General features: G+C 46.3%; 8 protein-coding genes across 8 annotated transcripts; 5 read left to right on the forward strand and 3 right to left on the reverse strand.

Moving 5' to 3' along the window:
* The first annotated feature begins 228 nt into the window (after positions 1-228).
* LY89DRAFT_690774 (uncharacterized protein) lies at positions 229-1,175 on the forward strand. The gene has a single exon (XM_018216166.1). The coding sequence runs from the start codon at positions 513-515 to the stop codon at positions 981-983; it is 471 nt and encodes a 156-aa protein (XP_018063118.1). The 5' UTR covers positions 229-512; the 3' UTR covers positions 984-1,175.
* A 1,833-nt stretch (positions 1,176-3,008) lies between these two features.
* Positions 3,009-5,105, forward strand: LY89DRAFT_741603 (uncharacterized protein; the record flags this gene model as incomplete). Its single annotated transcript, XM_018220729.1, has 2 exons — positions 3,009-3,454; positions 3,506-5,105. The coding sequence occupies 2 exons, from the start codon at positions 3,009-3,011 to the stop codon at positions 5,103-5,105; spliced, it is 2,046 nt and encodes a 681-aa protein (XP_018063119.1).
* A 797-nt stretch (positions 5,106-5,902) lies between these two features.
* On the reverse strand, positions 5,903-7,304 carry LY89DRAFT_690776 (putative alcohol dehydrogenase). The gene has a single exon (XM_018216167.1). The coding sequence runs from the start codon at positions 7,014-7,016 to the stop codon at positions 5,985-5,987; it is 1,032 nt and encodes a 343-aa protein (XP_018063120.1). The 5' UTR covers positions 7,017-7,304; the 3' UTR covers positions 5,903-5,984.
* Positions 7,305-7,466: 162 nt separating this feature from the next.
* Positions 7,467-8,165, forward strand: LY89DRAFT_690777 (uncharacterized protein). The gene has a single exon (XM_018216168.1). It carries the CDS (start codon positions 7,502-7,504, stop codon positions 7,982-7,984), a length of 483 nt encoding a protein of 160 aa, XP_018063121.1. The 5' UTR covers positions 7,467-7,501; the 3' UTR covers positions 7,985-8,165.
* Positions 8,166-10,712: 2,547 nt separating this feature from the next.
* LY89DRAFT_764099 (uncharacterized protein) lies at positions 10,713-11,761 on the forward strand (the record flags this gene model as incomplete). The annotated part of the gene is made up of 1 exon (XM_018221624.1): positions 10,713-11,761. One exon carries the CDS (start codon positions 10,713-10,715, stop codon positions 11,706-11,708), a length of 996 nt encoding a protein of 331 aa, XP_018063122.1. The 3' UTR covers positions 11,709-11,761.
* A 758-nt stretch (positions 11,762-12,519) lies between these two features.
* On the forward strand, positions 12,520-16,269 carry LY89DRAFT_764104 (uncharacterized protein; the record flags this gene model as incomplete). The annotated part of the gene is made up of 8 exons (XM_018221625.1): positions 12,520-12,635; positions 12,774-12,806; positions 12,853-12,976; positions 13,035-13,231; positions 13,278-13,393; positions 13,445-14,346; positions 14,392-15,521; positions 15,571-16,269. 8 exons carry the CDS (start codon positions 12,520-12,522, stop codon positions 16,061-16,063), a joined length of 3,111 nt encoding a protein of 1,036 aa, XP_018063123.1. The 3' UTR covers positions 16,064-16,269.
* A 477-nt stretch (positions 16,270-16,746) lies between these two features.
* Positions 16,747-16,986, reverse strand: LY89DRAFT_599216 (uncharacterized protein; the record flags this gene model as incomplete). Its single annotated transcript, XM_018210080.1, has 1 exon — positions 16,747-16,986. A coding segment is annotated over one exon (240 nt), but the record flags the coding sequence as incomplete, so codon positions are not given.
* A 1,713-nt stretch (positions 16,987-18,699) lies between these two features.
* On the reverse strand, positions 18,700-19,150 carry LY89DRAFT_676666 (uncharacterized protein; the record flags this gene model as incomplete). Its single annotated transcript, XM_018213612.1, has 2 exons — positions 18,700-19,053; positions 19,097-19,150. The coding sequence occupies 2 exons, from the start codon at positions 19,148-19,150 to the stop codon at positions 18,700-18,702; spliced, it is 408 nt and encodes a 135-aa protein (XP_018063125.1).
* Between the last annotated feature and the right edge of the window lie 1,035 nt (positions 19,151-20,185).

The following is a 20,185-nucleotide window of genomic DNA, read 5'->3' on the forward strand; positions in this document are numbered from 1 at the left end:
AATTAAGCGATGTGGCTGGTCTACAGCTAATTAATTAATAAAATTCATGATTCTGATGCCCTGAACGCACGGACTTTTGTCCCCATGTTCGTAAGCTATTTACACAATTCATAAAGTGAGGCTATTCATACAGTATGAAAGTCACCTGATCATTCCCTCCGGCTCACGAACCGACATCGAACACCCGACCACAAATTTTGATCGGCTTTCAGCCAAACTTAAAGATGCCCGTGGTTTCCGACAATGTCATCCGCATCGCAAAACCTGGCATCGTTCTGCTCTGCACCCTCGACCACATCTTCCTACCATGGGACAAGCAAACCCTCGACTTCATCCAAACCGGCAACTGGCAAGGCCTCACCCTCTTTCTCGACATCGAGCAATCCCTGATCCTCGGAACTCGGAAGATGCACTGGGTCTCCATCATCGCCCAAATGCTGTCTGCAGTATCGGTTCAAATCTATGTCTAATTGAAAAGCGGACTACTAGTTGCTGATGGGAGAGCTGAGCAAATGCGTCTTTCTACCGTCCTTTCTATGGTTTTGAACGCTATGAACAATGCGAGCACCGTGGTCTTGGCATCTGATATCTCTCGAACGATCACCTTTGGTCGAGATCTGTATTTGAAAGTCCTTGGTTTGGGGGCTTACACTGCTGCAGTAGTATTCGATGATGCGCTTGGAGAAACTCCACTCTTCACGAGATTTATGACGTTGAGCAAGAGCGATTTCACATTATTGACTGCGTTTTTGTTCACGAGGCTTTTGCTAGGTTCGTCGATTCAGAGTATCGTTGTGGCGATTACGGCTCAGTGGGATTTGAGGATGGATTTTCAAAGAGTCGGGATTCGCGGTTTCGACATGAAGAGGTTGATTCCTGAGCTGAAGCCGGGTGAGGAGAATCTGGTGAAGGCGGCGTGGAATTTGTCTTCGGTTATGTTGGGACTTTGGGTTATGGTTACGATCATTAGGGGATTTTTCTAGGCCAGCGGGGTTGTAGTTGGAGGGGGATGTTATCTGCTGGGCCGTGATTTGGGTTGATTGGGAGATGGGGCAAAGAAAAGTTTCGTTGTATTGTCTAGTTGACAAAGGTCCAAAATACGTGATCGCCAGCAACCACATCTCCATCAAAATCCATCAGTTTGCTCTATTATGCGTATGCGTATGAAGTCCTAAGCGTAAGACCGATGTAAGGATCGAGGTCTATCAAAAGCGTATGAATACTCAGTCCTTAGACGTGAGGGTCTATTATAATGTGACAGCCACGCACAGTGGACTAGGTATCAAGACGTACGCACTAATCTGTGAATAATAGACTAAGAACTAAAAGAGCGGAAGAGTGCTGAGGCCAGATAAGCTGAATCCTCAGCATGACAAGCTGCCTACAGCTCTTTGTCCATACCAAGAAGTTCCCAAAAGCCTCGCATCCTAATCCCTTGATCCATGCTAATTTAAGCTCAGAGCCATCAACGCTTAGCTCTTCTTTCAGTTGCAACCACGTACTATCTCAAATCATCTTCAATCCTGTGGCTTGAATCCCCAACTTGTAAGTTGAAACTGCGATGCTTACCAACTTCTGCGTTACTTGATCTATCTCTTCATGTTCCCAAAATCCGATTCAACCTCTCTTTTTACACATCAAACACCTGGTGGGCTCCGTGTATTTTGGATAGGGCAAAAACAGATTTTGGCCGCAACCGCCTTTGGAGACCTGCACCGAGCTATTCACCAAATATTCTATTAGCCAAATTTTATCGTTTTATGAATGGATCAGCTATTTGGCCAAACATTTATTGCTTGATATAATGGAAGTTTCGGTAATTTCTGTTTTTTTCTATAATGCTAAAAACATTTAAAAAGAGATAAATTCTGAGAAGATAATTAGAAATAAGTGTTTCTTGTGCTGAGTACTTTAAAGGAAATCTATTTCATCTATTAATTCGATGAATTGGGCTACTGCTAATATAGTAGTATATCCGAAGTGTAATCTAAAGTATACTTAAAAAATATATTTTAAGCTATAATTAGTAGATTACATAGTAAGAGACTCCTAGACATAGAAATGATAGTATCCGAGCTTATTAAAGTGTGTTGCTCACGTAGATCTAGTGCAAAAAGGAGAGAAATCAAACATTAGGTCTAAAACATCAGCTTATTTTAGGCAGATCAATCCATTAATGAAACGCCTGATCTATTCGTCAATGCCGTTCCATTGGTCAAAATACCCTAAATTTGGCCAAAATAGGCATTCTGTTGGCCAATAGCTCATTTGGTGAATAGGTCGGTGCAGCTGAGGTCTTGTACACTGATCGACCTTTTCCTAGCAAATTTTAATTTCTATACGATATTGCAATTGCAAGGCACCGACCATGTTTTACGCAGATGTAGGTTTCCTTAACCAGACCACGTAGTTGCCCGTGTGAGAACACTGGTTGCCGGCCAATTCAAGGATGCTACTTCCTAAAATGCCAGCAACATGAGGCTTGAGATGCCATTAACAGTCAGGTGATTCCCCTGAGCTTATACGCAAGTCAGACCTGTCGTCACAAGTTCCTTCATATTGCATAAGCTGCGCTGCGAGAAACGAATAATATAATACCGCATAATGGCTGCACGTTTTCCCTCTCTTCTTCCTGTATAGTTCAGGTTGATGTGAATTATTACAGCTAAATGCGATGTTCAGGTACTATCGCCGCCGAATTCAAGGGTCTTGGTCGCAGTTTTATGCGACGATTGTCCTAATTCCCAGCCACGTGGGTAGTCGCCGCATTGATTCACCTGGTGGTGAACATTCTGTCTAGTTGGTATAGGGATGCAGGCGCACGAGAAAATGGCAAGCTTCATGTCTCAGCCACGTACCTTGTGGGTCTGATTGATTGGTCCGCCCACTGTGCTGGTCGGCGCTTACACAGCCTCGCCTTTATCTCACAACCTCCAGGCAAATGCAAGCATCTTTATCCCTCTTGTAGTGGTGGATCTCATCTAGAAACGTGGTCTATCCTTTTCGCAATGGTCCTAGATCCTCTGACGGCGTTTTCTGTCGCTGGAACAGTCATTCAATTTGTCGATTTCGGCCTAGAACTCTTCCAGCGAAGCGAGGAGTTGTACAGATCGGTCCGAGGCACTTTGTCTGTCAATGAGGAGTTAGATCAGACCATCTATCAAATTCTGAAGCTAGTAGAAAAGCTTTTGCAGTCACTGGGGCCGGATGGAGCCTTGGGATGCCAGACAAACGATGAGTATACCTTGGCAGGGCTCTGTGATGCCTGTAAGGCCGTAGCACGGGAGATGATAAGTCGGCTGAATGATCTTAAAGTTAAAGGTAGGGCTCGAGCATGGAAAAGCCTGAGAGCAGCAATTGTGCACGCGTGGAATCGAGACGCTATGATGGCGTTACAGAAGAAACTCGAAGGCATCAAAGCACTCATTGAGTCGTATGTGCTAGTGTCAGTGAGGTATGCAGACTCAGTATGACAAGATGATGGACTCCGTTGACAGAACATCAGAGAGAATGTGATCAATCTCTCTATCGAGACGTCGGAGCGGTTCGCCGCGCTTGATTCGAGGTCCCAACTCATCATTGACTCTCTCCTTGAAAGACGGAAGGAATTTTCAGAGGAGCTACAGGACCAGACTTTGGCGATAGCTCAGCTTTTGAGCCGGTCAGAGATAGCCATACTCGACCATCTTGAAGAATCCAAGGCTAGGATTCTTGGGACAGTACAAGAAGCCCAACAAATCACCTCTTTGAATGGAGTTGCGAATGACCAGCTTCTAAGATCGAAAAACGCCGAAACACTTTGTCGGGACATGACCGAGAAGTCTCTCTTGGAAGGCCTCCAGTTCTCAACAATGATGCAGCGCCAAGAAGAAGTCACGGAAGCATATCGCAAGACATTCGAGTGGATATTTCAAGACCTGTCTAGGACTTTCCGGCCCTGGAGTAGCTTCATCAACTGGCTCAAATATGAAGACGGAATATATTGGATAAACGGCAAGGCAGGATCGGGGAAGTCTACACTCGTGAGGTACATTTGTGATGAACGACGGACAGAGACTTTGTTGAAAGCTTGGGCTGGGCCGATTCCGTTGACTATTGCCTCGTTCTTCTTTTGGAATAGTGGCACAAGGGATCAGAGGTCCCAGAGCGGCTTTCTCCGTGCTATTCTCTTCAAAGTTTTGCATCAACACCCGGAACTCATGCCTATTGTCTTGCCTTGGCAATGGGCTAAGCGATATTCGAGACTGGCTTCAGACAAACCTATCCTTGCCGATCAGATTCGGGATGACTGGTCGATATCGAGATTAAAGCAAGCTTTCGCAAAGCTCTGTGAGCAGAGGATCGTCAAGATAAAGGTCTGCATTTTCTTGGACGGGCTCGACGAGTACGAGGGAGACCATGAATTAATAGCCGAATTCTTTCACGAAATTACAACATCTTCACCCAATATCAAGATATGCGTGTCAAGTCGGCCGCTCCTGGTTATTGGGGATATTTTCAGTGGGCTTCCTAGCCTTCGGTTGCAAGATCTCACGTTTCAAGACATCAAATTCTACGTGAATGATAACCTCAGCAAGCACAGACGATTCCGTCAATTGCTTGAAAAAGAACCAATCAAAACACCGCTGCTGGTCAAAGATATCGTCGGCAGGGCAGATGGAGTGTTCTTGTGGGTCAGACTTGTTGTTGAATCTCTGCGTGAAGGACTAGGGAACCCCGACGAGATTGCCGATCTTCGAGAAAGGCTGGATGAGCTGCCCCGAGACTTAGAACAGCTCTATAACCACATGTGGGGTCGTGTCCGTGGGGTCTACAGACCCCGTGCCTCTCGGATTTTCCAGATTGTCCGTGCCGCCAGAAATCAAGGTGCAGTTATCAGATATAAAGACGACGAATACGAGCCTCTAACTGCGATTGCGCTTTCTTTCGCAGAAGAGGAATCTACGAGCATTAACGGAAATCCATCAATTAGAATTCTGGATCCAGCTTACCTCAAAGAACGTTGCGAGAAGATGGATGCGGTCTTGAAGACACGATGCGCTGGCTTGCTTGAGATTCATGCATCTGAAAGCACACTCTACGAATCTTGGGGAGGAACAATCTAGTATCTGCATCGCACAGCTCGGGAATATCTGGAACGCTCAGAAATTTGGTCTTCTATCACCTTCCATACCTCTGGGACTGTCTTCAACCCTCATCTCTGCCTGCTACGATCTTGTGTTCTTCAACTGAAACATACAATCACAACTCCAATGTCAAAATCACTCTGGGTCACTTCCTTAGCTGCTCTCGAAGACGCATACTATCTAGAGCGCGACACGGATATTCCATACACGACGCTCCTGGACGAACTCGATAGCATTATGAATTTTCGAGTCACCAGGTCAGAGAAACCTCCTGAAACTTATCGCCACCACTGGGTGAACCACACCTTTAACCCACACTCAGAGATTCCAGCCTGGGAAAGTGACTTTCTCTCTCGTGCCGTGCAATGTGGGTTAACATCGTATGTTAAGCAAAAGCTTGGGAAAGGAAGCAAGGTTTTGAATAGTAAAGGCGGTCGTCGATACTTGGATTATGCCGGGGATTTTCCGGATAAAGATTTTGTTCTGCCGCCAGTTAAGCAGGAAATGGTGGCGATTTTCCTGGAACGTGGTCAGGGCCGAAGGTCATGCATATTAATGTGATGAAAAGACCCTAGGCCGGAATTTGAATGCCCGTATAGCCAACTCTATAAAGCCAGATTTTATATAGTAGTAATAAAGTCTAAGAAAAGGTTTACAACTCAATGCAACCTCACGGGTTTGGTCACGTGTTAAAGGTGGTAAGAGTTCCAAGTTCCGATTCAAGAATGGAAGTTGGCTTTCCCAAGTAGGACCCAGAATTATAACAATAAGAAATGCTTAGATTTGGTCAAAATATTTCGTCTCTCATTTATCATCATCTTGAGTAGCTCTTCATTTCTCCCTCTCTCCGTCAAAATATCAGAGCTCACTTTTCGGTGCATCCTCCCACTGATACAGGATCAACTTTTGTGCACTTACCCCTTGCTCTAGCTTCCTCAGTGCCCCATCAACGGCTCCAAGCCCACCATGAATAAGCTCAAGTGGGACGCTCTTCAACGTGCCTGCTGCTACAGCTTCAGGAATGTACTTGACGAACACCCATTCATCGAAGCTCGGATCCAAAGCCGCAAGGGACGATGGCCAACCTTTAACCACACGGGTCACATTTTTCGGAATATCAACATCGGCCGGTGGAGGCCCGACCGAGTAGAGCACGATGTCGCCTGACTGAGCCCCCAGAACGGCCGCATTAATCGCTGTGGCTGGGGCCGTTGAGATTGCGTCAAACGCAAAGTCGTACGGACCGTGCTTCTTCAACGCCGCAACGACATCGTCCGCGGACTTCGTATGGTCGACCACGACCGCTGCTCTGAACCCGCTCACGAGCGCGTGGTTGGCTGGAGAGGAGGTGCTGATGACAGTGTAACCAGCCTGCACAAGGTATTGAATGGCTAGAGCGCCAAGAGACGACGAACCACCATAGACCAGTGCCTTCTTGCCGTTCGATGGGTTCGCTGTCGTGGTGTCTTTTGGGCGATCCAAACCTGCTTCAACTGCAGCTCCAATGATGGTGCGGAGGTTGAGCACCACCGCCGCCGTCTCCTCTACAGATTTCTCATCGACCTTGCCCACGAATGTGGCATCTGCGGCCGAGAATCGCTGAAAGCCCCCGGCCTTCGGATTGTGCGTAAAAACATAGTCTCCCTTCTTCACGCGCGAGACGGCTTCATCCACGGCCTCGACGACCCCGCCGTAGGAGTAGCCCAGTACAGCCGGGTATTCGATCGGGCGGTTACCGTTGCGGGCGATTTTCCAGTCGACGGGGTTGAACGCGACGACGGTGTTGCGCAGAATCACTCCCCCAGGTGGAAGGGTAGGATAATCGACTGGGCCGACAGTGATGGTCCCTTGGGCGACGGGCAGGACGGCAGCGAAGTTGTTTGGAGACATTATACTATGATTATAGAGTGGTTGAATTGCGGCTATTGGCAAAACGGGAGGGCTCTGGGGTTGTCAAGAGCATTGAATTTGTGTTTAGAATATGCCCGTTGATAATATACATACCACGGAAAACATGGCGCAATCATATCGCATTATTGTGTCTTGCAGCAACAATGCAACAATGGCGACATGAGGGTACTGTATCACGAGAGTTGCAGCAATGGCGCCGCCAACTTCACGGATACATGATATAACATAACCAGCTTTTTGTAGCAGTCTGGCCATAGAGGGTTGAGTAGAGGGGTAAGTGATTCGGTTTTTTTTATTGGAGTCCTGGCAGAGGAGCAGGGCGTTAGCGTTCTCGCTTGTGCCAGGACAGTCAGGAAGAGCGCTATACCTTAAGGAGCTCGTAATGTGATGACTTCAGCCCAGGCAGCTTCTTACTGTAACAAAGCAACACACAGATTCTCGAAACTTGTCCACAGCCAGCAAAAATGACATTCCCAGATAGTCCGAGCAAAGTCACATCTTCTGCAATTACGCCAGCTCTTCCAGACAATGTCTGCATCTTCTCACCCGCGGATCCAAATGCAGCGAGTGCCCTGTTGAACGGGCGCATCTTCACTCGCCTCACTGCCAGCATTCAGACTGAGCCATCCAAGCTTTCGGCGGCTTTAAGAAATTTGTTACGGCCTGAAGCCTGCGCGGTCTTCTGTCTAATTCATCGCAATGCTATTTTGATATTTGACTCCAATGGCGATGGTGAGGACCTACAAAATTTGCACCACGAGCATTTTCGTCTTGTCTGCTTAGCGCTGAAAGACGCCGACATCGGCTTAGACGTTTCCGGATGTATTCTCGATGCTCCTAACGTCCTTCAAGCGGGCTTTCAACTTGACAAAATGAATCACGGTTCAGTTCTAATGATTGATCTAATGGACGAAGAGAATGACGACGATCCGGATTCAGATGACTGATCGCGCCCCTCCAAGGCTGTGTAATGAGCGGAAACTTAGGCTGTGGTCTTCGTGGAACTGGAAAGTCATTGACAATCTTCGAGATTCATCTCATGGCCGTCCGAGCTTTAGATTGAATGAAGACTAGCTACGATGTAAAAACAAAGCAAACCGTCACCGAATAGAAAAGAAAGTTTAAAGGTTCATAATCAAATCAGAAAAAGTGTCGTGACTTGAACTATGTAGAATGATTCTGAGCTTGAGGCCCAACCCGCCACTATCCTGCCCACGTATCGTAAAGTAACTGGCATTCACAGAGATGGATGATATCAATTCCAGATGCACAGCTGTACGCCCTCTAGTTACCCCATCTGCTTAGCACGAAGCGTCTAAATAAGCAAGCAACTCTTCCCTCTTTCCTACTCCATTTCGCAGACTTAACATCATACTCAACATCAGTAAAAGCAATCTCAGAAATAATCGACTTCGAACAAGACTTCAACATCAACTCAACATTTCATTGTCACCGAAACCAAAATGTGCACCGAACACGACGTATATTGCGAGCGTTGCGATGAATTTCTCATCAGCGAACTCAGACTGTGCAATGAACGCAAAGCAATGCACTCAGCTGCGTATTGCTCAACATTTACGCCAGGCGAAGACTTGTCCAGGAAGAAGACAGCTTTGAGCCTATGTGACAATCCCAGGTGCGCACAAGAAGAGGAGATCTACATCTCAAGAAGACAGTTGGACGCACAATCGAATGGGGTAAAAAGGCGTCGTCAGCATCGACTCCCCTTGATTGCAAGCATGGCTTTTTCATGTGTTGGCATTCGTGTTTTATGCAAGTTTTAGCATGGTTTTCGAAGTGTTCAAGGGGGCAGCAGGCATGGAAAGGCGAGAAAGTTACACAGTCCGAGGGACACTTAGTTGCGTTGTTTGTTAGTAGGTCGTATCCTTAGTTTCTGTAACGTTGAACTTTTCCTCATCCTCTGACTTATCTAAAATATGGTGGGTTGTGAATTTCTGATATTCTTTGTCTCGTATACTTGATCAGAACTCGAGTTTTAGTCCAAATGTTCAAAGTGAATCCACCTCGGTACACTTAAAAGCCCGCAGCTGAGCTAAATGGTTATCAGATGCATTCTTTTCGTACCGAATTTCCTTTGCGTGTTAAATTTGCCCTGAAGATTCATCCCACGCCATATGACTGGACTTGGTGATTGTGCAGTCATTGAGTCTGGAAGTCCTTACCCATAATATATAAATGCCTTGTATTATTTAGAGACTATAATAACGAGGAGTCTGAAGTGAAGGGTCTGAGGTTAGGAGTACTGGGGTGGACAGTAATGAGGTGAATAGTAGCGATGTGGCTGACTATAAGTGGGCCGCAATACATAGCCAGGCAAAGTGAGTTAATTACAAATAGCACAGAAAACACTCTTGTTATCCTATTCCTAGGCATATCTCAATTCTTTACCTATTATTTAACAAAACACAAGAAACGAGCATGCTAAGTAACGGTCAAGCGTGCGATCCTTGTTAACAGCCTTCTGGCTATCGTTAAAGCCAGAGTGATCCAGACCTGCCAAAGTTTACTCTATTTGCATCCAGAAAAGTACTTAAGTAAATGGCTGGCTAGGAGACTCTAATAGTTACATTTCCACTGAGTAAAAGCGAAGCATTAATATGCGCAGTCATATGTGCAAGGAATGGCGCAAATTAGAAGATTGTCGCATGATTCGGAGCTCAACCTCGATTTGATGACTACCACCTTCATGAACTCCGAACTAGCTATGAACTATAGCAGTAGGTGATTATATTCCTTGACTCATAAACCTTCAATCGACTCCTTCCATCATTACGAAAAGTCTACAAAAGGAACTATCATCACCCACTTCCCTACTTCATCTTCCATACCGGAAAGAACACAATATTCGACACCAGCCGAGAGCATCCCACCACATCAACATCGATCAATACTCATCAGCAGTAACAACAACAATAAAATATGTACCGAACATCCAGTATTCTACAAGGGCTGTAAAAAGCACATCGGTACGAAGAATAAGTTCTGCAGGGCTAGCACCGCTAGGGCTAAGCCTGGAAAGCGTCCACAAGCTAGCTAATGTCCCATCCTTATTGCTGGGGACGATTTGTACAGGGAAAAGGACCCGCGGAGTCTTTGCACAGATCGCAGATGCAAGAATACAGATCCTGCAGACTGGGATCCTGCAAATGCTTTGCAATTCTGTTATTTCGCCGATCCTGATAGACCTTCTCCTTATTCGAGAAAAGCGCCACCGAGAGAGCTGAGGTCATACAACCAGAAAGAATCTTGGAAAGCTGCGGTCACTAGGTCATAAATTTAGCTTTAGCAAAATGGCCTGAAGGAAGCTTGGAAAGCTATTTATCGTAACTTTAAGTTTCTGCAATATTGAACTCTCGCATATTATCAGATCCACGTAACAACATGTGGCGCGTTAATCTTCTTCGCTTTGTATCTTTAGTCGTTCCACTGTGAATAAGTCTCGTTATTTCATGTGCATGTCAAATTTGTCACAATTCTTCGTCCCTAGGCTTGGTGATTGGACTCGATGATTATGTAGACTTTGTGCTTGTGAGACCTGGCACATGATATATAAGGGGCTTCTCTCCGCACTGAAACCAAATTCAAAAACTGTCACAGTTTGTATTGTAATTTGAGGAGACGTCTCAGAACAGAAGTCCTGAACCCACTCGCGAGATGGCTTCATCTTCAGATATTCCCACGCAAGTTAATAAAGATAAATCAGAGGTCTCAACTGACCAAGATATCCTTTGGCCATACTTGCAGAAGGCTCTGATCAGTCGAAATCTGACTGGAACTCCTGTAAGTCTCTTCAACGACAATTTGGAACGCGGGATCCAGAACTCTTCGCCAGATCTCCCTGCGGCTTGGCCAACTCTCAAGCGAGATGCGACAAATCAAATCCTCCTCTTTCCGGGTTCATTTAACCCACCTCATCAGGGTGACTTGGCAACGATTAGATACTTCTCAGATCACTGTGACCAGTTGGGTATCGTAGCTATGTTCATATTTGCCGACCCGGACGAGATCATAGGTACCAAGGAAAAGAAATGGGGTAAAATCATCCTTCCCCAGAAGTTGCACAACAGGATGTTCGCCCAAGTTCCCGAATTATCTCCACTCATCGAGGACGGATGGCTTCATCTTCTGGTGGGAGATATGGAGGGTCATATTCAAGTCTTACGCACTATGACTGGTCTGATATCGGAAGCCGGTTTCGACGTCAAGTTGGTCGGGTTCTTTGGCGGTGATAAACTGTCTGTCGAAAGCCCTCCACATTTGCCTCCGGGTGACTTAACCGCATGGGGTCCAATCGATGACTTCCTCATAACAAATGCTAGAAGACCAGTGGTCTTTTATGACCCAGGACAACTTGCACTTCACAACTTACCTGGTTGCACAGAGTGGGAGAGAGCCGCGTCGACCAACGAGGTGGCGGTAGCGGAGGAACAACGTCTTGGAGAATTATGGTTCTGTAAAGCTTTGACAGTTCCGGGAGAGCCTTACATCCAGTTTCGTGCTTCACATAGCAGCGCCTCGAATGGGATAAGCTCGACCCGTATACGGAAGATAATGGTTCATGCGTCTGTGGAGGAAATTTATGAGCTGCTGAAAGATGAAGTCTTGAGCATCGAGGTTATGATAGAGTGGCTGCAAACAAACATGTCGTAACGAGCAGGTGTTGTTGAAGAAGAAGCAAATAATGAAGAGTGGTCGATCTTTCTTCCTCGCCTCCTATCCCCTTGCTAAAATCCCCCCCTGAGAGTTGTCCGTCAGTGCTGAGAGCTACGCCAGATGAGCCGTCCGCGTGCTAGAATGCCAGCCTCAACCGTGCATGAGTCTTTCATTTCTTTCTCGGTCGCAATGATCTTTCATTCAATCATCAACCACAACAAAACAATAACACTTCTATCGTATCCCGACTTCGAAATACTTTAGGCGTACGCAACCGCAGATATATCACGCTCGGACCATCTTAATCACTCTATTATTTGTAGCCAAACACAAAGTTGATTTGGTAATCACGACGGTAATCGTAATCAGCGCCTCATCCCAGCCTCAAACATACACTAATCACACTGCAGATTCGGCACCAACAAAATGAAAACAGCGCCCAGTGAAGACGTACCGATTCACGCCACTGAATATACGGAATGGCTATTTCATATAGCTGTCTGTCCAGATCCTTGACTGCTTACGGTACAGCATGCATCCACGTGTTGAAATGCTCCTCGGCTTGTTCTCGAACACCTTCGTCACACATGAACCTCTAGGAAATATTTTTGAGCTTCGACGCATTTCTATGTCTGCACACATCTGAGGATAGGATTGTTTTTGAAGCTCGGATTGGTATACTTGCAGCTTTCTTCCAATCCCAGGAACGGGCCCAATTGCTTCCGAAAAGCAGGCCGAGGTACGTTTTCCTCCTGTCTTAATCGTGAAAGCTCTTCTGATTGCGGGACAGATACCAAACCTTTGACAGATGACGGAACTTCCAGCAGATGACCATGGTGGATTGGAGTCCAAGGCCCCATCAGCATGGAAAAGAATGGCGGCGAAGCTGGGACTGAACCTTCCCATGGTATTACTCATGTGCAAGTGGGTTTCCCTTCTGTATGCGGATTACATTTTGTATATTGCGAGATCAGTACACTATATCTGGCATTTCGGAAAGCTCTGCCAATTCCAATTGTTATCGACTCTGTTGTTTGCCAGGCGATGCTAATTGAAATGAAGAGGGGCAATAGCACCGACGATTGGGATAGCAATGTAGGTACTCGTCTTGATGTTGCAAGTGCATTCTAACCTTGCGCAGATACCAGAATAGCAGTGTCGCGGCACATTATTCGACAATCGGTTATCTTATTCCAATCATGTCAATCTTGACTGTACCGATAATGCCTCGAGCAAGATTTCTACAAAACCTCATCATCACTTCGGTAAGCCTACACTTGCGGATCAGTAAGGTTGGCATGCCTAATACGATGAACAACGCAGCTTCTCGTATGTCTGGCGGCGGCATTGTCACTTCTAGCTATGTGGGTTGGAGTAAAAGCTCGGGAGAACACAACACATGCTGCAGAATCATCAAAGTCCACTGGGCCTGTTCCTGGTGCTCTGATCAGTCCATACAATGCAGCTGCCAGCGTCAATATGGCAGTGTGGTTCTTCTTCATGGTTTGGTTAGCCAACACGTAATTATTCCTGCAGCTTATGTGATGCTTCCGCTGACCGTCAAAGATTTCGTGCCTACCGACCTCAGTATTTCCTTCCTTCTATTTTATTCGGCATATTTATCAATGTCACTGGATCATATGGACCGCTGTTCAGCTTGATGGTAGAGTGTGAAGCTTTGGGTACGATACCTTAATCATGAGTCGAACGGTTTTCTCACACGTCTAACACAGTATCACGATTGTTGGAGACTTTCTTCTCAGGCTTCGCAATCTCCTTTGCAGTCAACCTCTTTATCGTTCCATTCACATCACGAAATCTAGTTTCGATGTTTGTGACCCACGAAATACAAGGATTCAAGGCCGTGTTCCAAGCACATACTCAATATATGCTCTCACTTCCATCCCGAGATTGGTACGGATCCAAGCAGGGCTCTGTAGAGTCCGAGGCAAGCAAAGACGATGATCCTTTCACAAGGCCCACACAATGGCCAGAGGCTGATGCTCTCAAGAAAGCAGCAACAATGGTTACGGAGCTTCAGGTCAAGATGATAGCCGAACTTCGATACGCAAAACGAGAGGCAGACTGGAGCAAGCTGAGTCCTGATGACTATGGGACTCTGGTGCGACTTTGCAAGAATATCTTGCTACCTATCCTTGGCATGGAGTCACTCACCGAAGTAACAGACCGGCTTGAGAAGCGTGGTGGATGGTCTTCGATACGATCACCGAACGACAATGCCTTGTCAGAGAAAGAATTCGGCACCCTCGAAGCGAAAGAGAAGGAACAGTGGCATGTGATATTCGAGCAGCTACATGAACCCATTCTTGAGCTGCAGAAGACCATGGCTGAAGGGCTTGATCATTCCTTGTACCAATTGGAGCTTGTGAAGAAGCCGAAAGTTGCAGTTAGAGGTGATGTTGAGGCAAGCGCGGAGGACAATGGACCTGGACGCAAAGGCTTTGCAAAACGTCTGGAAACGGGAATAGAACAATTCCTAAAGCAACGTGAAGGTCCTCTCAGGGAGTGGTGTGCGGAGAAAGGCATGGATCATTCCACAGAGCGAGATAGTATGAAGCCCAACCATTATCCTTTACATCAAAGACACCAATCTCAGCTCTATCTCATTCTCGATGTAAGCTCGAGCTCCAATAAAATCAAGTTAGTGCTGACCGAATAGCTTGAATACTCTTTTCTGATGGCTGCGCGAGCAATACTGGATCTCGTCAAATTTGCCGACTCAAAAGTAGAAGATGGAACAATGGCACAGAATCGACTCATCTTACCCAGCTGGAGAAGGATAAAGAAATGGATTATCGCATCATACACTCGAGAAGATAGTAATCTCGATTACCATTCCTACAGCACACGCTCCGGAACTCCTACAGTCTACCTCCATGATGCTCTCCAGTCAGATCAGGACCCTGAGCATTTACCACCTGTTACGCTGTGGGAGAGATCAACAGAAAAACTTCGAGGTATCACACATTTCATCTCATCTGCAGAGTCTGCCTTTGGATTTCGCGTCGCTGCTGCTACGATGTGCATCATGATTGTTGTGTACTTGAGAAATTCCCAGCAATTTTTCATCGAGCAACGTCTAGTATGGGGTTCGATCATGGTGGCTATCAGCATGACCCAGACCGCTGGCTCCGGTATCTATGGGCAATTTGTCAGATTTGGAGGGACTGCACTCGCCATGGTTGCATCATATATCGACTGGTACATTGTCAATCAGCATACCGCAGGCATTATCGTCTTCCTTGGGATCACTATGTTTCTGTACCATTACCCGATGATCCGATGGCAAGACGAACCTGTTGTGCCAATGATTGGAATGGTCACGGTGGTTCTAATTGTAGGATACGAATTGCAAGTCAAACAAATTGGTGTCGCTCTTTCAACCTCCAATGGTCAAGTCTTTCATCCGTTATATGAGCTTGCACCATACAGATTAGCTGCAGTCCTTGGTGGAGTTGGAGTGGCTTTCTTCTTCACATACTTTCCATCCACGATCACTTCAAGAAACCAGCTTCGAACAGATCTCGGTTCTTCAATTTATCTGCTGAGTAACTACTACAGTTGCGTCTATCAAACTGTCAGTCTTCGGATCAGAAGTGCAGAAGGAGATCCGGACGATAAGCAGAGCCCTGGACGGAAGCTTGAAAAAGCTCGCACGAGATTGTTTGCCAAAGAACTCATTCTTTTGCAATCCATGAAACATCATACTGCCTTTGCGGCATGGGAACCTAGCTTTGGAGGAAGGTTCCCAAGAACTTCATATGACAAGCTGATCAACCATACTCAGAAGTGATTATTTTCATCAATCTCCTGCTTCTTGAAGACTAACAATATATAGTATCATTCACTTCACAACCATGATCTCCTACGTCACAGAAACATTCTCCTCTCTCCCAAGTCGAACAACTCAGCCTCAAAACTCCACTTCATCCTCCGAAGAATGGCTGCACGACTTCAAACTCCTCGTCTCTACCCTACGCCTCACATCCCAGAACGTAACCTCCCTGCTCAGCATAATCGCGGCCGCCATCTCGAGCGGAAAACCTCTTCCCCCGTACCTCAAAGCTCCAGAGCCTGTGCATATTGGACAGATGTTGATTGGATTGGATCCCGATATTTTGAGCACGAGACATGTGTTTGAGCCGGCGTATGCGGCGTTTGCTGTCATGCAGGTTGCAATTACGATGCTGGGAGATGATCTTGTGGGAATGCTGGACGAGGCGAAGAAGTTGGTTGGGGAGGTGAATTATGGGGTTGATGTGCTGGGGATTCAGAGCTTGGAGCCGAGTGCTGACAGTAGTCAGGTGAAGGTTGGTGTGAAGCAGGATTGAGCGAGGTGATGTTTCGGATAAACTTGGTCTAGAGGGGTCTCTATTACTTCTACACATGTACAATGGGTGGCATGGTATTAATTACTGGGCAGCCAAACGGATTCTGAGCGGGAAAAAAAGGGGGCTTCCATGCGTACATATCTCTGCTTCTTTTTCGAAACATTCATAAATCCTTCCGACTTCCTAATGAACTTGAAGGAATCGTCTAATCTACATCAAAGGACTTTACCTAATCCTCCCTGTTACCACACCGCAGGCAGGAAATCCCGCAACAGAATTTTGATTACTGTGCTAAGCAGGGCTGCATGCAGACCGTGGATTTGTAAGCACGCCACCTTGGCAACCCCTGAATAAGCGAGCGAGTACGATGAGCTTGGCTGCGCTTCGGAGAATTCATAAGTGCTGTGGATTTCAACATCACATCACGTCTCTCGACACCAAAACAAAAGAAGTGCTTTCGTGTGTAGGTACGTTTCATTAAATTATCCTTTCCCATGTCTCAACATTGAACCCTAGAATCTACAACCCCGAATCATCCTTCTTATAATAACTCGTAGCATATCACTCATCCCACTCCTCCCACCGACTCCCAATATTCGTCAATTTAAACATTGTCTGCAACAGGGGGAAGATTCGGGACAGCTGCACGAACTGAAGCTTGGAAAGCTGTGGTATAGCACCAATCACTGATAGGCATGGCTGCGAGATCGACTTCGTAGTTTGAAGTCGCTGGGCCGGCAATAACGATGGGGCTGAGAACTCCATTGCCGTATTGCGCGGAGTAGTGAGAGTGATACCAATTGGGTGAGCAAGAAAGTGTATGTTCTTTGGCCTCCGAGTGGAATGAGACATTCTATTACTCCATTTGTGCCGTCCATGTTACCTGAATTCATTTGGAGAATGCCATGCCAGGACATGCTGGTACTGCGAGAGGTCAGCTTAGAAGCTATATCCACCAGGAGTCGATCCTTATCTTAGGCATTCTCTGTACCTTCCACACACTATAATCATCCCCCTAGCTTCAAAACCCAAACCTAGACACTCCCGAGATGTCATGTAAGCGAAAGCCAAGGGCCAACCTTTCAACATGGCGAGGAATGCTCAAGTGGGCAAGCGAGGTCCTGATAAGACTTCTCACGTGACATCTCTCATCTCCCCCGTTTCTAACATAAATTAGATAACCGCACCAGCAGAAACAACGTTTTCAACCACCATAATAACATCTAGTACCCTTGTTACTTCCCCGGTTGTACAAACAAGTATATCTCCCCTTTTCCCCCTTAAAAATAAGCGAGACTAACTCAAAAAGCCTACACAACATCAATAAGCACCAGCACTCCCCCGCCAGTGACAAAATGCGCCGGCGTGACGAAAGTAACGTTCACGACTACAGCGCCCGTGAAGACATTTACGCAGTTGAGCGTTATGCACACACGGATTATGTTCAGAAGACTATTTCTGTTTGGTGAGTTTCTCGGTGATTGGGGTCGGAGTGAGCTAATGAAGGGTATAGCCATACCATAAGACATGCGGCACTTTATACGAGCTGTGTTAATAGTGGTAGGTGGATTCGAGGGTATGATGTTCAGTGGCTGTTGGGAACATGTGAGGGGAAAAAGTGCAGAGTTAGTGTGGGATAATGAGGGAGGTGATAGAATAATTTCAGAATGTTAATAATTCACTAATTCGTGGCTACTTCACTATATTAGTGGAAGTACATAAATAGAAATATTTATTTCAGCTACCTTTTGATCCAGATCACCACTCCTCCGTAAAAATCCGTCATCATGAGTTCACGCTCCCGGCATTGAGAGTGTGATTTCAGAAGCCGGGCGAGATAATCGGCCAGGATTTTAGCCTTAGCGTCAGATGTAAGGTCGCTGTCAACAAACGCAATCTTGGAATATAAAAGTATGGTTGACAACGTATAAACATCAGACGAATCAAAAAGCTCTTCTATCTCGACTCTTTTGTTTTCCATGTAGGTGCTAGCTTAGCAGTCTCCGGGCCGCATACTGACGCCGGGCCACCCTGATCTCTTAGCTATTGCGATCCGCTTTGGTTTGTGGTTCGGTGCAAGTGGTGGTAAGAGTTTGCTTTTATAGCCAAGTCTCGAAATTTTTGAATCCTCGAGACTTGAAGGTGAATGAGTATTGTTCTTTCTGGCTGCAGTGAATAGAAATCAGTAAGTCAAGGTCCGAGATTGTTTCTAGAGTAGCTACGGTGAATACGTCCGAGATTGTTGCTGAACTAACTACAGTGAATACAATTTAGCAAGTCAACGTCCGAAATTCCGCGCGGCCACCATAGCCGGAGGTCTATATAAGCAAACTTATTCTAAATGCTGTTAGACCTTTCTCTTCAGCAACATAATCGAGGAGACACCTGAAGAGATGCAGATGCGTCTTGCCAACGAAAAAGCCGAGAGTGCGAAGAAGCGTGACAGCAACCTACGCTTCAGAGCAGGCTCCACCGTCGATGGATGGCGTATGTCATTGTGTGAGAGGGTGAATGTGGCGAAAGAATTTTTCACACCAATATCATATTAAATCTTAGAGAAATTAGCTATGCAACAACGGAGTGTTGTCAACTGAATAAATATATTACCACACTAGACAATACTTTATCAGCTTACACTACGTTGTCGTTGGCGCTCCCCGTCCAGCAATCTGCATGGCATCGAAGCAGGCTGTCTTGGGCTTGACTTTGTCCCGGTGTGTAAAAATGCTGCAGACTGTTCCAGGAGGACGACGCTTGTACTTCCACCCTAAGGTGGATGTGACAACAGAAAACATAGTAGAAGACAAAGACACTCCTGCAACCTCCTTAACCACTTGTTCTGTAACTGTTTCTCTATTTTTCCCGTCACCCGAAATCACTCCTCCTGCCTCTACCTGTGCTCGTTTGTTGACCATACCGGGACCCAATTTGGGCTCCAACCATGTTAGTCGAATATTCTGTCTAATCAGGAACATTGCTACAAGGTATACCTAGTCCGCTACAGTCCTAGTCCGCTACAGTGGCTTTGCTTACAACCCCGCACCCGCACAATTGCATGTCAACACCAGCTGGGTAGAGCAAGTCCATGACGCTATTCGACTACAATATCTGGAGCCGACAGTTGCAGCCCGGACCTATAAGGCATTGAGAGCAGACTTGGTTAGTCCTTGTTACGGCAGCCCATTCATCTGTTAATCCAAAAACCATTGTCAACACTCAAACGACGTGCAATTGTCGGACGCCCGTCTGATACTTCTCCCCCAAGTGAACACGAAACCAAGATCCGTAATTCAAACCTCGCAATCACACCTGCTCAACAGGACATACACCTTCCAGGTCTCCTGGCTCCAGCTCGTTGCGAGGAAGAGAGTTCGCTGTTTGGCGTAAAAAAAGTTTGCTTGGGATCTTTTGGAGTTTATATAGACGGAAATCCTGTCCGAAACTCAAGCAGATGTTCTATTCACCAAGAAAGACGGCAGCCGTCTGGTGTTGTCCGGGGCTAAGAGCTATTCACTTATGGAAATTACAGTCGTCCGAGAGGGATACTTATTCACTAATTCTGCAGCAGCCTTACCGTCTGTGGTCGACGGATATTCACTTGTTGGAAAGCAAAGTCGTCCAAGGTTGAAAAGGAGTTCCCTGCCCCTCTCAGCCTTACCGTCCGCGGTCGAAAGCCATTCACCGGGAAAATGAAAAGTCGTCCGAGATTAAAATCAGGCCATTTATGCTTCCTCGGCGTTATGGTCGGGGTCGGTATCTATATAAACCCGACTCCGCCTCCTCTTCTGCTCTCTACAAATCTGCTGCTTCATGAGATTGGAACCCAGGGTCGGGACGGTGGGAATGTATGGGAACCTATGGCGTTGATGATGGATGATGGTTGGAGGGTTGCAAGTTCATGGTCCATTCTGATCAAGGAGAGGTTTGCAAAGTAAAAACGAGTGCTAACAACGGTAGATAGGTCGTAGGATGGTAGTATTTGGGCTTTTGGCAGCAATGAATATGTTGACAACAAAAAAAAAATATTCAAGAAGTGTGAGTCAAAATACACTTCTAGGCCACCTCAAAATACGTCTAAGAATTAAACTATAGTAGAAGTTGTATTCAGTCTTTCAAAAGGAA

Source organism: Mollisia scopiformis, assembly GCF_001500285.1.
Source record: "Mollisia scopiformis unplaced genomic scaffold LY89scaffold_31, whole genome shotgun sequence".
Lineage (NCBI taxonomy): Eukaryota > Fungi > Ascomycota > Leotiomycetes > Helotiales > Mollisiaceae > Mollisia > Mollisia scopiformis.

What these genes read in the sequence shown, in the direction of transcription:
- LY89DRAFT_690774 (XM_018216166.1), top strand. Translation starts at nt 513, where the DNA reads ATGCGTCTTTCTACCGTCCTTTCTATGGTTTTGAACGCTATGAACAAT.
- LY89DRAFT_690776 (XM_018216167.1), bottom strand. Translation starts at nt 7,016, where the DNA reads ATGTCTCCAAACAACTTCGCTGCCGTCCTGCCCGTCGCCCAAGGGACC.
- LY89DRAFT_690777 (XM_018216168.1), top strand. Translation starts at nt 7,502, where the DNA reads ATGACATTCCCAGATAGTCCGAGCAAAGTCACATCTTCTGCAATTACG.